At 35.0% G+C, this 14,758-nt stretch overlaps 3 protein-coding genes across 13 annotated transcripts; 2 read left to right on the top strand and 1 right to left on the bottom strand.

The window, feature by feature from the left end:
- Positions 1 to 255: 255 nt before the first annotated feature.
- Positions 256 to 5,068, bottom strand: LOC113734048 (protein FAR1-RELATED SEQUENCE 7-like). 10 transcript variants are annotated; one of them, XM_072081774.1, is made up of 3 exons: positions 4,678 to 5,068; positions 3,981 to 4,072; positions 256 to 3,014 (listed from the first exon to the last, which is right to left on the bottom strand). In XM_072081774.1, exon 3 carries the CDS (start codon positions 2,968 to 2,970, stop codon positions 664 to 666), a length of 2,307 nt encoding a protein of 768 aa, XP_071937875.1. In that variant the 5' UTR covers positions 2,971 to 3,014; positions 3,981 to 4,072; positions 4,678 to 5,068; the 3' UTR covers positions 256 to 663. The 10 variants fall into 10 exon arrangements, with proteins under 10 accessions (XP_071937875.1, XP_071937876.1, XP_071937873.1 ...); XM_072081775.1 differs by having other exon boundaries at positions 256 to 2,978; XM_072081772.1 differs by having other exon boundaries at positions 3,981 to 4,065.
- A 1,259-nt stretch (positions 5,069 to 6,327) lies between these two features.
- Positions 6,328 to 8,766, top strand: LOC113734047 (uncharacterized). Its single transcript, XM_027260361.2, has one exon. It carries the CDS (start codon positions 6,717 to 6,719, stop codon positions 8,562 to 8,564), a length of 1,848 nt encoding a protein of 615 aa, XP_027116162.1. The 5' UTR covers positions 6,328 to 6,716; the 3' UTR covers positions 8,565 to 8,766.
- A 1,806-nt stretch (positions 8,767 to 10,572) lies between these two features.
- On the top strand, positions 10,573 to 12,870 carry LOC113734045 (uncharacterized). Of its 2 annotated transcripts, none has more exons than XM_027260360.2 (5): positions 10,573 to 10,814; positions 10,926 to 10,969; positions 11,138 to 11,213; positions 11,317 to 11,381; positions 12,213 to 12,516. In XM_027260360.2, the coding sequence occupies exons 1-5, from the start codon at positions 10,733 to 10,735 to the stop codon at positions 12,375 to 12,377; spliced, it is 432 nt and encodes a 143-aa protein (XP_027116161.2). In that variant the 5' UTR covers positions 10,573 to 10,732; the 3' UTR covers positions 12,378 to 12,516. The 2 variants fall into 2 exon arrangements, with proteins under 2 accessions (XP_027116161.2, XP_027116160.2); XM_027260359.2 differs by having other exon boundaries at positions 10,575 to 10,814; positions 10,908 to 10,969; positions 12,213 to 12,870.
- The last annotated feature ends 1,888 nt before the right edge of the window (positions 12,871 to 14,758 follow it).

The following is a 14,758-nucleotide window of genomic DNA, read 5'->3' as shown; positions in this document are numbered from 1 at the left end:
TGGGATGGGAATTGGTTTTGTTGCATGTACCATGAATTGACAACTAACTTCGGTTTTAACGAATGATGAATGATGTTAGATTTTAAGATAATGAGAATAAGCGTGAAATTTCATGAGCGTCGAATAATTATCAAGGAGCAGGTACTTTGCCAAAGGCAAGTATGGGGTGGGTTCGGGACGAGGAAGGAATTATAAGTGAGAGGTTTTAGATTCCCCTTTTACTTACCAAAAAAAAAAAAGCACTACATGTTCCCCTTGTCCAAGAACTTGTGTTTCAACTCCATCAATAAACATAATTCGAGAAACATATGCACAAGATATCAATGAAAAGACATCGACACTTACAATGCCTTGAGCCCTTGATCAGGAAATCAAACGCAACTGAAACAGAGGATGTTACAGGGAAACTCCTTTTCTTTTGAGATGGTGCTCAACCATCAGTTATGAATCAGCTGACTTCAAAATTCAAGACAACATTTCACTTCCAATTCTTGGAAAAAATGAGGGAAATACTGAGGAAAATTTTATAATTATATGAGTTGAAGCCCAGTAAAACCTGCCGCACATTTGATTATAAGCGTCAGAATTCAGAACTACAGTCATCTGATCTTGGAGTTAAACTGTAGAAGAGAGAAGAAAAATGACTTGTGCCTGAGATACATCCTAATTTTGCCAACAGAGATTTCTCCTACCCTCCTGCATGATCTCAAAGGCCAATTTATATCTTTCTAACGACGCTGCTCCAGCATCAATATAATTGCGGGCTTCTTCCCTCAAACTCCACAGCATCAATGCCTTGAGATCCTGTGAGCCACCACCTGAATCAATATCACGCAGTATTCCATATTTTGCGTTCTTGGTCCACCTATGTAAGACATAACGAGATGGAAGTTCCCTTATGTTCATAATTTGGAACACCTTCAATGCATGTCTACAAAGCACGCCTTCAAATTCGAAGAGTTTACAACTGCAACTGATGTTAAGGTTTGAAGCATTAAATGCAACAGTATTCCTTTCATCCCCATTGCCACACTTCTGCACTATATACCTGCTAATAGCACCTTCAACATTCATCTTTATTCCAGCATAGCTATAGCATTCTAAGAGCTCCTTCTGAAAGACTTTGAACATTATTATTGTGTAAAGCCTTCGACACTGCTCTTCTATGGGATCTTTTGTGTGCAAAACTGCCTGCAAATTAAAGGAGTTAAAATCTTCTTTTCTTTCATCTTCACGTCGCTGTTCAACTGCTTTCTCATAACGTATAACAAATTCATTAAGAGGAGTATGTGCTGTCAATACTGTACCAAAGTAAGACTTTATGCTTCCATCCACTGGGATACCTGCAAAGAACGTGCCCTTTATGTACAAAGGAACCCAACTTTTACGCATCCTGTACATTTCCTTCAACCAAGTGCTCTCTTTCAAATTATAGTTATTAATTAGAACATTCCATGCAGAATCAAATTCGCTAGCTGTCTGACTCTGTGAAATACAAGCCTCAAATTCATATTTGAACTCAGAGTTCAAGGACAGCAGTGCTCCCAGGTTTTCTTGTTCCTTGGCCAGCATTTGCCATGAAGAAAACCGATGATGTGTCCCAGGAAAAATATTCGCAATGGAATATGTAATTGCTTTGTCCTGATCAGCTATTATTGACACAGGACACCGGCCAGACATAGCCCTAAGCCATGCTTGAAACACCCAAGTAAATGATTCCTCAGATTCATCAGCAATTAGAGCACAGCCAAGAAGTACTGGCTGCCGGTGGTGATTAACGCCAACAAATGATGCAAATGGCATTGAATAACTACCCCTCCTGTATCCCGTATCAAATACGATGGCATCCCCAAACTGAGTGCAGGAAAATCTAGACCGTGCATCAGCCCAGAAGATGCTCATAGCTTTGCCATTATCTATCTCCACTGCATAGAAAAATCCTGTGTCTTCTGCTTGCCGAGACTGAAAATATTCAAGAAGTACATTGTACCAATCACTTCCAATATTACTTTCTCGGCCTCTTTTAACTAGACTAAGACCACCATTTGTTTCAACTAGATCCAAATTTTCCAACCCGCTGATTACTTCTTCTCTAAATCCCTTTGTCACAGAAGTTGTTCTCTGACTGGCATCAGTTGCAGTGTCAAATTCATGATTGTGTTCCTTCTGAAGACGGTCAACAACCCACCTTCCTGTTTCTTGTCTTTGTATCCTCATAAATGCTCCACAACCTACTCTAGAAGGGTGCTGATGCCCTTCCTTTGAGCAGACAAATCTTCGGGATGTAATAGACCCATCATGCTTAGAACGGAATAACTGACCAATCCGAACTCTGAACCCTGTACTAGCTGCAAACGTGCAGTAAAACTGATATGCTTCATTAGCAGAAGTGAACTCAAGACCTTTGTATGGTTCATCTGCTGGTTCTCCTCTAAATTCATCATGTTTGAGTCGTTTGGCATCAACAACACCAGATGGACCTTCTTCCTCATGTGATCTAATTCCTGTCCTAGTAGAAATGACAGCTGTTGTTCTGGGGTTTGGAAGAGATTTCCTCTGTATACGCGAAGGGCAGATCTCACCAGGAAGTTCAAGTTCATGGTTATGTTCCTTGTTGATATTGGCAAGAACCCATTTCCCAGAATCAGCCTTTTGCACCCTTATGAAAGCAGGACAACCAGTTCTTGAATTGGTCTGAAAACCCTCCTTTGAACATACAAATCTCCTAGAAATAACAGAACCATCAACACGGGACCTATAAAGCTGGCCAATTCTGATTCTGAAACCTACTTGTGTGGCATAAAGATTATAAAATTCCTGTGCATCTTCTGCTGAATCAAACTCCAGCCCCACGTGAGGTTCAAGTTTTGACTCTCCTTCATCATCCCTATGGCCATTTGCTTTCACAACCATTAGAGCTATTGGTTTGCCTCTTACAGTTATAGCATTTCCTAACTCTTCTCTGCTCATATCAGTATCTGAGATGCAACCAAACAATGTTCCCAGTGGAATAACTAAAAGGACACAAATAATTTAGAAGAAAGCAGTCTCTGATGAATATAATGGCAAAACTTCTCTTAACAGATGGCTGTGAGTCCGTTATAGCACCACAATGCGACAAATAAACAACCAACCAGCACAAACACTATAAATATCACATGGCAGAAGATGAGATTTATCAATATGCAGATACAATGATTCCATGAATGCATCGACACATGAATACAAAGATTAGAAACCAGATGGCAAATACAAATGGGAAGAAAAAAGTTTTTACTGAAAGCAGATATGAAGGAAGAGTTTGCAAAGCATAGCACATGCACAAGCACAAACACTCATACACATGCTGTGTGTGTGTGTGAGAGAGAGAGAGAGAGAGTATACCAGAAGACATCTGAACATAAAGAAATTTTATCAACATTTCAGCAGTTGCTTGATCAGCACCACATCATGGGATTTTGTTAACTTTTCTAAGTTCAGTTTGGTGTACTGAGAGTGAGTATGACAGTTCCCTTTGGATAAAATCTAGTGAACTAACAAAATATGGAAAATTTTGAGACTTAAACTTGTATTTTGTAGCATCACGTTCACAGATGTGTGTGTATTCCATTATATAGATTAGGTAGAATATGCAAGAAAAGCAAATAGCACTCTGTGGTGATACAACAAGAAACTTGGAAAAAAATATCCCACTTTTATTTCTATTAGTCAGCTTTTACAATAATCAGAAAAACTACATTGTTCTTGCACTACAATTCCAGTAATTTCAATAATAGGGGGTGTTTCACTACAAATTTGAGGTAGATATTTCCATGAAGTTTGATAAGATACAGAGAAACAGAAAGGCCTTATTCTGTAGTAAGACGAAGAGTGAATAAAGAAAGCAGCCACAGCCAACAGCTCATTTATTTTTATAACTTAACTCTACTGGAAACCACAAATATTGAGTGCCAAACTTCAGAAGGGTTGAGAAAGATTACATGGAAACTTATGTTAGACGACAGGCTTTGTTTGTAGAATGAGATTCTTGAGGAAAGTTCAGCAAGATAACCTCTATCAGGAGATCTGCAAACTTTCATAAAGTATAGTCATGTAAATAATCCAATAGGGTCCAGAATCCAACTCACACATCCAATTAAACCTATCCACTTTCTTGGCACAAAATCACTCACGTAGCAAGCTCCAAAAGCTTAAGGAACCTTTTTTTTTTCTCTGCTCCTATGGATATATTGGGGCATTCACTTCTTCAGATATTAATGGAGAACCATAAAACACTCAAATTGCACCTATACATAATCACAAACTATTGCAAACACCGATAATTCATTGCCAATAAAATATACATTTTACACTCATCATTTCAGCTAAGCTCCTACAACCAATTCACAAAAGCAGCAGTTTTTCCTTAGTGAGATGCAGCAGCCAAATCCCAGTTCAACTTGACAATTAGAAAAGCACCACAGAGCTCAAATCAAACAAACTACTACAATTGCCCAATCCCATCGCACCAAAAGCCCATAAAGAAATTGTCACCAGGAAAGTATTTTTTTCTTTGAGAAAAAAAAAATCATTAACCAATTAACTCAAAATCAGAAAAGAACCAGATACCCGTAATAGATGGGTAAAGAATTCAAGAATTTTTTTATGAAAAAAAAGGGACTGTGATAAAGGTTTTACCTTAGCATATCTGGATAAATGGCAATATGATGAAATCGGTCTTCTGGAGCTAAAACTACAGTGCTTATCACTCAGGAACCGCATGCATTGAAACGCCGAAGAGGAAACATGAAGAAAATCCAAAACTGGGCGCAAACTTTAAGAAGGCCTTCTCCAAATCCAAATTTACATTCAACTCCCGAGCTAAAACCAAATTAAATGAGTAAATCTCGACAGCCCTTAAATCAGAATTGATTGAAACGGTAGAACATCATTTAATTTCCTTTTAGTCAGCTCAATTTAGTTTTTCTTTCTTTTTTTATTGAGTAATGAGTAGTGTGCGTAGCTAGCTGCAAGAAAGGTGCTGAGGTGGATTTTGTGCGGTGCGGGTCCGTCTGGGAACTCGTGACAGTGACGATTTAATAGCAGCAAAAACAGAAATTCATTAATATATTTAAGGGAAATTCTTTATCCAAAACTGGGATCCAAATTTTTTTTTCATTCTTTACATGTTTAAGGGAAATTTTTCTTTCTTTTTTCAGTTTAATATCTTGAGTTAAATTCACTATTAGACGATGAAATAAGTAATTTTGACCCTTAGATTATAATCATTTGAATATTTTAAAATATAAATAACTAATATTATTGGGAGGTACAAATTGAGAAAATAGTTCTCTTTGCAAAAATTGTTGTAATCATTTGAGTAGTTTAAAGTGTATATAAGTAATATTATTGAGACGTACAAATTGAGAAAATGGTCCCCTACACTGTTGGATTATTTTAATTCATATATTATAACTATTGAAATAATTTATGTAAATAATTAACATTTTCTATAGAGAAAATTGCAATTTTAGTATCAAATGTTTTAGTTATCACGGTTCTAGTTCCTAAAGTTTAGACAAAAACAAATTTAGCATCAAATATTTTTATCTGTAAGTAAATTTAGTCCGATTAACTGGTTTTGGCAAATTATTACCAGATTATAATCACGTGAATAGCATGTGCTAGTAGCTAATTATTATAAAAAATTAGAAAAAAATAAAAAATATAAATTGCTTCTAATTTTTTAGCACATTTAGTCCAATTGTTTAGTTTTGATACATTGTTATCGAAATTCAGTCACATGATTAGCACATGCTAGTAGCTAAATTTTGTAAAGATTAAAAAAATAGCATTATTTAATTATAGATCATGGCTGCGAACATTTTTTTCAATTTTTTTTTCTAGTTTTTTTCAAACATTAGTCGTTCGCACGTGCTACTCACATGGACAGATTCTGATAACAATTGGTTAAAATCGGTTAATTGGGCTAAATATACTAAGAGATTTAAACATTTGGTACTATATTTGCTTTCATTCAAATTTTAGAGGTTAAAACCAGCTGTTCCAAATATTTGGTGCCAAAATGCAACTTTTTCTAAATCATATGTTTATTTGTATGAGATGTAAATAGAATAATTTTGTTTAAGAAATAGAACAAACAGAAATCAATTCATTTTTTATCTAATCGTTTTTTTTTTGTCAAAATTTTCTCTAATCATTTCATTGAGAAATTAGGGGCATATTAAAGTTAAACACGAACCAATTGTCCAAAGACTTAAAACATAGGTGCTAATTGCTAAATAGACAAAACTTTAAGGGCACCATCTAGCATTATAACTTCTCTCAGCCCTTTGGCCCCCTGCAGGCTGCAGCTTCTCTTTCAATTTCAAGTCTCCAACTCCTCCGTAGCCAGCTGTGAAGAGCTCCCCCGTAGCCAGCGGATTAACTGCTTCTCCATATAGCCTTATTATTCAGTCGTCGTTTAAATTTCAGAACTGGGTTTTTACGATTTTCCCCACCTGCTCAATATTTATCAACTCCAGAGATGTAAGTTTCAAAGTTCCTCTTTTTTTTTGGGGGGAGAAATTGAAGCTACTATTGATTTCTTCAATCTTGTGTACTCTTTCTTTTATCAATGATTGTTTTTCCAGATACCTATTTCATTGAGCTGAAATATTACTATTAGCTATTTACGACACCCTTCAATGTGTATATGAAGAATTAGTAGCATTTGAATGGGAAGGCCTCCTTCATTTTTCACTAATCTCTGCATCCGCCGGACCCCGAATACCCATTTCCAAAATCCTAATAGTCAAATCCGAAACCGAAACAATAGTAATACCAGTAAAAGCAGTGCTGGGAATGGAGAATTCGTGCAAAATTTAGATGCAAATGTGGTTAAAATTCATGACTTTAAACCGCAGGGTTTTACTGAGATAGCCAAAGCGGTATCCAAGATTATCCGCAGCCGACCCCGATGGGAGGAAACCATTCTTTCAGAATTTCCAACTGTGAATTTTGTTGATCCCAGCTTCTACAATGAGGTCTTGAAGCACCAAAATAATGTATTTCTGTCTCTCCGATTTTACTATTGGATTAGTTCTCAACATGGGTTCTTGCCAGATTCTGTCTTGTGTACTGTGATTTTTAATGGACTTGTGGAGGCCAAGGCTGCTAAAATTGCACAAAATTTCCTTGGTTTTATGAGATTTATGCCGGAGCCCAATGACCTGGAGCGTTATGCAGAGTGCCTTTGTGAAAATGGATTGATTGAGGATGCTCTTGAGGTATTTGATTATTTGAAGTGGGTAAACTACTGCCCCACATTGAAGACATGGAATTCAGCGTTGTCGGGTGCACTTCAGGCAAGAAGGGCTGATATTGTTTGGAAAGTTTATGGGAATATGATCGAAAGTGGTGTTATCGCAGATGTGGATACTACTGGATACTTGATTGATGCTTTTTGCATAGATGATAATGTTTGGAAGGGTTATGAACTTCTTCGCCAAGTTGTGAACGGTGGTCATTTTCCTTCTAGTGTCGTTTCTAATCAATTGATACGTGTATTCAGTAAGAGTGGGAATTATTCAAGAATGTCAGATGTACTGCACATTATGATTGCGATGAATCAGCCCCCAGGTATATTTACTTATCAGGAAGTTATCTATGGGCTATGCAAGAGAAATATGAAACATGAGGCTTTTCGAGTTTTTAATGATCTCAAGGATAGAGGATATGCTCCAGATCGGGTAATGTACACCACAATGATTCATGGCCTTTGCAAAATGAAATGGCTAGGAGATGCTCGGAGGTTGTGGCTTGAAATGATACAAAAGGGTATGATTCCTAATGAGTATACATACAATGCTCTCATTTATGGGTATTTTAAGATTGGTAATCTAGCAGAAGCTGAGAGGCTTTCTAAGGAAATGTGCGAAATTGGTTATGGTGAGACCACTGTGAGTTACAACACCATGATTAAGGGCCTTTGCTTGAATGGGAAAGTAGAAGCAGCTCATGACTTGTTCCAACAAATGGCTGAGAGAAATGTTGCCTGTGATGTCATCACATTCAACTCTCTGATTCAGGGCTTCTGCCAGGAAGGTAATATAGCTATGGGAACAAAGCTTTTACATGATCTTATAAATAGGGGTTTGCAACCATCAACTGCCTCGTATACAGTGCTAATTGAAAAACTTTGTGAGATGGGGCATGTTGAGGAAGGTACAGTACTCTGGAAAGATATGCAAGAAAGGGGTGTGTTACCCGCTGTCTGTAGTCATGATTCAATCATTGTTGGACTGGTTGAGCAAGGCTTTCTTGCTGAGGGGATGGAGTGGCTGAGCAATATGCTAGAGAGTCGGCGCAGACCACGGCAGGAAACTTTTGAGAGACTGATTCACTGTCTTTCTGAAGCAGATAAGTGGGGTGATGCCTTGTTTGTTTTGGGTAGTATGCTGAAGATGGGGTATACCCTGAATGAGTGCATTTGCCTTTCTGTTGTGGGCAAACTCTGCAATGATAATCCCAGTGGTGTTGAGAAATGTATAGAGGATGTCCTTAGAACAGCAAATGCTTCGTAGAACTGTTTGTATTCTCGACTCTTCTACAAGAAAAAGAAAAGATCCACATTTGTTCGTATTCTTTTTTAATTTTAATTTTTATTTTTGCGTCTGTCCCCATTGTTTGTAATACCTCACCATGTATCCATTTAATCCTCCAACTGGAACTTTGTTGGATGAAGAGGAGTATGTGAATTGGAGAATCAGAATTAGGGTTCTTGAAGTACTTTTTCTTTAAAGCCAGCTTTCAATGCATGCATATATTGATCATCCGGCTACCAGTCGTCCACTGGTAGTTCCAATCTAGTAGGTAGAACAGCTCTTTTTTGGTCATTTGCACTTGCTATTTAGCTGGCAATGTTGTGAAATAAGCCACAAGTATTATTCAAGAAAAACCATAATCCCTGGAATTTCTTGGATTTGTCATATACTGATAAGGATTAAACAGCACAGGTTTCCAGTAGGTGTTCAAAAAAAATGCAAGGTTTATCGTCACTTGCCATGCAACAGGACAAGCGGTTCATTATGTTACTCTGGAGTTGTTATTTTAGGTTCTCAAATCTGCTTAACTGATTGGATGAACTTCTGTGGAGATTTTACTTGATAGTTACTCACTAATATCTAAGCATAGGTTCCATTAATTACCTTTTTTTTGTTAGTATCTTTGTGCTGATTATGCTTGCACAGATTCTTACTTGGACATATAATGACTAATTTCTGTCCAAATGTTTAAAATTCAAAATAGTGATTATTTGCTCCCGCTATTGCGAATAGAGACGAATGAAACACAGAGAGAAAGACTCACTATTTTGGAATATTTTCACCATACTTGCTAAAAGCACAGTAAAGATTATGTTTTGTTATAGAGATATAGGTTATGTTTTGATCCGAATAAAGCTGTAAAGATATCGATATGTAGCTTTCAAAAACCTTAACTTATGCTTGCAGCTCCGATCATACACGATAGCTCCAAATATCCTGCTACAATCAAACTCTAGCCTAGACCTAAGTTTGCAAACGCTCTTCCACCTTCTTGACAAAATTGCGTTTTCTGAATTTGCGCTCGAAATTATCAGAGATAAAAAATGCATTCATTTTTTATAAAATATTAGAGACCAATTTGACAAATTTCCTATTAAGATAGCTATACCTCAATTGATCACTAATAGTAGGGATAATTTCAGAAACCTTCCTTGAGATTTCTGGCAATTTTACTGAGCTCTCCTGAGATTTAAAAAATTACACATACCTTCCTTATTATTTAAAATGATAATTTTACCCTTAAATATTTTAATGAAATTCTTTTATTTAGTATGCTTATACTTAGAATGAATTTTAAAATTATTTTTTCATTCTTTTTCCTTCTTATTCCTTTTTTAAAAATTTTTCGCCAATAAAACTGTAGAACTATTACTATTGCCTTTAGATTTCTATTATAATCAAATGTGGAACTAGTGATTTTTTTGACAAGTTAATTTTCTATGTAATCCAATATTTTTGCTGATCTTTGTTTCCAATTTTTTTGTATTAAAATTAACAATAAATCAAAAAATAAAATGGTCCAAAAGTACTACTAAATTATGAGAATCCCACTATTCCAAAAATTTATAAACTCTAAATGAATTATTTCAACATTTTCTTTTCTATCTTATAAATCTAAATCCATAATAAAATATCACCAAAAATATCATATCATAGTAATAGAATTATTATTATTATAGTTGTTTATCAAATAGTAAATATGTACATGAAAATTTTGGCACATTTTCCTTATAATTATACTAAATAATCTTATAATTGTATAGGAAAATAAATTAAAACTCATTCCAAAAGAGCATTGTTGGGTATTCATTTAAAAAATTGTCCAAATCAATATTATTTTAAGATTTTGTTACTAAAACTATCAAATTAAGGGACATAAGTGTAATGTTTCAAACCTTAGAGAAGCTTAATTTAAATTATCAGAAACCTCGAGGTAGGTTTCTGAAATTATCCCCCAATAAGTTTTCAGTATTCAATTCCGGCACATGCCTGATGGCGGTTATCTTTCGGACAATTATTACTGCATATCAAGTATAACCAACATATAGACAAATTTCTAAAGCCCTGGCAATTCTCCCCAGAGACTCTCGTTTCCAACTTTGAGAAAGGCATACCTAGGGTTATGATAGTTTGGTTGAATCGGTGAAATGGTGACCCTTCTCCCAGTTGATTCTGAAGTCGGAGAGTCCGCTCATTGTTGCACTTTTGAAGAATGCGCCGGTCAAGGAGGTTCATTATCGATCAATTTTACACTTTTAATAATTTGATGTGGATGATATCTGATTCTCTGCGTTTTTTGCTCTTCTTTTTTATAATATATAGCAAATCTTTTATCTTCAGCCGTTCCATCATGTTCGGAGCTTGGAAATTCTGAATCTTTAATTGTAAGTTCCTTTAGTGAAGATCTTGCTAAATTATTATAGTTTTATACTGGTGTTTGGTTTTCTTGGTGATTGAATTCAACCACCAGAATTCTTGAGGAGAAACTTTTAGCCTTGGTTGTGAGAAAATTGTCTAATTTTTTTTTTTTTTTTTTTTTTTGAATGTTCTAGGGGATTCCTTCCTTAGTTTGTGCCACATGCTCCCAATACAACACTTCTGATGAAGAAGACAATCGTCGTAAACTAGGTTCATTTCTGATCACATTTAACGTTTTTAATTGCATTTGATGTGGAATTTTAATTTGATTCTCTGCATTGCTTTAAGATTGTTTTGTGATATTCTGAATCAGATTTACCATATTCCAAGATTGTCTCTCCCGTCCTGTCATGGTGCAGGGAGGTGAAGTCGCTGATTGTAAGTTACTGTCTCAAAATTTGTACTGTTATGTAAAAAGGGGAAGATTTAAAGAATTTATCAGTTAGGCAGAATTTCAGTTGTTTTAAGACCATCTTGACTCACTTAGACCTTCTTTATCAATTTCTTATGCTGCATTACTTATCATGTAAAATAAATTAGATATTTGCTTTTGCAATGCATTCTTACATAGTGAAGAATCAATGAATCATGGCACAATTGCCTACTTTATCTGTGGTCCAGCTTAGGTTTGGAGCTACTTGAAGACTCTTATTCAAGCAAATTTTGTGAAATCATTTGGTAGATTCACTTGGAAATTGTGTACATATAAATTGATTGCACTTACAATTACGGTAGGCAAAAATTACTCCTTACGCCATATGCAGTCTGTAACAAAACACATTGCTTCAAATCTTTCAATTCTCCATTTATAGCACTACTTTTTTTATATGAGGTACCAGATTTTTGTTGATTGTTTAGGATGGGTAGAAACAAATTTCAAAGGCAACATCCTTTTCACTGTGACATAAAAACAGGTTAAGAAATGGAATAACTTGATCTTATCACAATTCGATCACTCTGGAACATATTATTATTATTTCAACAAATGATTATTTTGAATGACTTGGAAGTGTTTAGATTGTCATTATCATGCATTGTTTCGGCCGTCAAGCTTCAGGAATGCATGATGAATTATCTTGTCATTATTTGCCTCTGCACATAATGAGTTAGTAGTGTTAATATTTGCTGAATGTTAACACATGTTGATCTGTCATTGCTTTGACTGATATCGATTCCGTTTAGAATATAAGGATTGGAATAATTTTTTAGGCTACAATGGATGGTCCTCAGACGCAGAGGTTGCTGGAGCAAGTTGCTAAGGAAATGCTGATTCATGGTTTTGCTGGCTTTCACTTGTTAAAAGGCTACAACCGAAAATGGAAATGCAGCCAGCAGGTCTTCCTTTACGGGGATCGCAAAGATTTTCCATGGTGAAAAGATTGAAATTACAGCTGACATCAGTTCTCCTGCAAGTGCACAGCAAAATATTAACGAGAATGGTGGTCAATCTGAGCAAGCTAACAGTTAGTGGTCCCAATGCCCCTATTCGCAGCAGACGGGAGAGGGAGGAGAATACCGGGGAGAGGAATAAGTGTGTGTGTGTGTGTGCAGATCCTGTGTGGAGCAGCTGGAATTGCACTCGTTGTGGGGGTAATATGGATGGGCTGCGAGGTGCGCAGCTTATTTAAAGCTGGGAAAGCAGTCTTAGGGTCTGGGAGAGCAGCAGTTGATGGGTGGGTAGCCAATGGCTGCCCACCGTGAGTCAATAGCTTGGTAGATTCTGTACAATTTCGAATGTTTGGTAGTCAATAGCTTCGCATGTCAATAGCTTGGTGGATGCTTATACAGTATGGTATGGTTTTTTTCTGACATTTTCTTAAGGAAACTTAAGAATTCGGTATGGTATGGTATGGTATGGTTGTCTTTAGCGTTTTTGTGGTAAAAGACTGACACGATGCAGAAGGAAGTCAGTGAATGATGTCATGCCAGTCCCGAAAATGTGCTGAGCAACGTGGCTTTTTGGTTCTGTGACCTAAAAAGGACGGTGAATTGTAGTAAATCCCATGAAGTTTTGGTAGAGTTGCACTTTGTCTTTCACAAGTTTTTCCAATTATGTTTGAATATGGTATTTTTAGAGTTGTTTTGGAAATACACATTTACTGTAGTATTTGGAATGTGAAAAACAGTTTTTAAAAAATAGAGACAAAAACAAGGAATCCAAACGGACCCCATGTTTTTTCATCAAATATTCTTGACTCATGGATCTTGACTCATTTTTCATTTTTCCATTTTATTTTCTTTGCTGTTGCTCATCCAATTTATTTCTATCCCTTTTACTTTTTTTACCATGCATTTTCTTGCCATCAAAATTTTCATTTTCTCTGTACGCATTTTACTTTCTTTTTTTTTTCTTTATCCACCTCTTAAAGAAAATATTGAAAATGAAATTTTAGAAATATTTAAAAATCAAATCTCCTTTAGTTACTTTGGTGTACCAACCTATGCATTAGTTCACCTTATGCATTCGTATTTTGCTTATATATGTGAGAGTAACAAAATTGTAAAATTTGAAGGTAAAAGCAAGGCAAAATTAAACTAAATAAAAACATAACCTAAATTGACTAAGATGGGGGAGTTTTGGCAAGAACAAGATGAACGAATAATAGAAGAAAAAAATTTAATGAAGCAAGGAAATGAGCCTCTAATACAAGCAAAACCATAAGCTGAATAATATAAAACTCAGCTACTAATTCCCTTCAATTTAATATTTTTACACTAGGATTGATAACTGAACTGAATGAACTGGAAGTTCATTAGTCAATTGATTCAAGTCAAACTTTCAACTTTTTTAAATTTATTTTGATCTTTAAAAAAACTAAATAATACTAAATTCAAATATTTTAATGTTGACTAGTACAAGCTCTTTAAAACTGTGCTCTTTTGCTTCTTTTCTGATTTTATTTCAAAAATTAATTTGAAAGTATAAATTAGTTAAATAATGTAGTTTTCTCTTTTGATTCACTATACTTTTTGGAAATTGAAATTTGGTAAACTAATACATTTTATTGTATAAATTCCTAAGATGACCACATGCTTCATAAAATGACAAACACAACCTTTGTTTATAATTAGTGATATAAATTTTTTGGATTAATCATTACACTAATAGCGTGTGTTAGTGCATTGGGATACACATTACATCATCCAAACTTGAATTTGAGTTCCATATTTTGCACATGTTGCATGTATAAATAAACCCACTAGTTTATATATATATAAATAGTGTACAAAATATTTATCCATATATTTTTTGAATAAATCTTTTATACACCATTAGTATAAACTCATTTTATGCCAATGGTTCATTATTGTGTGCCAATTCATTAATGAAGGTGTGTAACTCGTTGGGTAACTAATTTTAGCTTCTTTCATTACTGAAAATGTAAGTGTTTTTTTCTTTTTTATAAATGGGAGGTCTTGAAAGATATAAGTGTAGTCTAGACGGTAGCACATAAAAACTTTGGAACGACTGATTTGGATAAGAGATTATTTGGGATAATTTTTTGAAAAAAAAAAAATTGTAGCATTCTTTTGAAGTGATGTATGTGAGATAAAAAAAATTGTTAAAAATAGTTTATGATACATGCAAATAAATTTCTAAAATATTAAATTACATAGAAATTAATTAAATAGAGTTTAGTACAAATAAAAAATCAACAGCTTAATAGAATTAGAAATTTAGAACTTTATCTCAACTAAAACTATGAAAACTCAAGAAAATCAATTTCCAGAAAAACCTACAGGTCTATCCTTCC

This window comes from Coffea arabica, chromosome 3c (assembly GCF_036785885.1).
Source record: "Coffea arabica cultivar ET-39 chromosome 3c, Coffea Arabica ET-39 HiFi, whole genome shotgun sequence".
Classification (NCBI taxonomy): Eukaryota; Viridiplantae; Streptophyta; class Magnoliopsida; order Gentianales; family Rubiaceae; genus Coffea; species Coffea arabica.
Note: the sequence above shows the minus strand (reverse complement) of the source record. Positions and strands in the feature narration are given on the sequence as shown.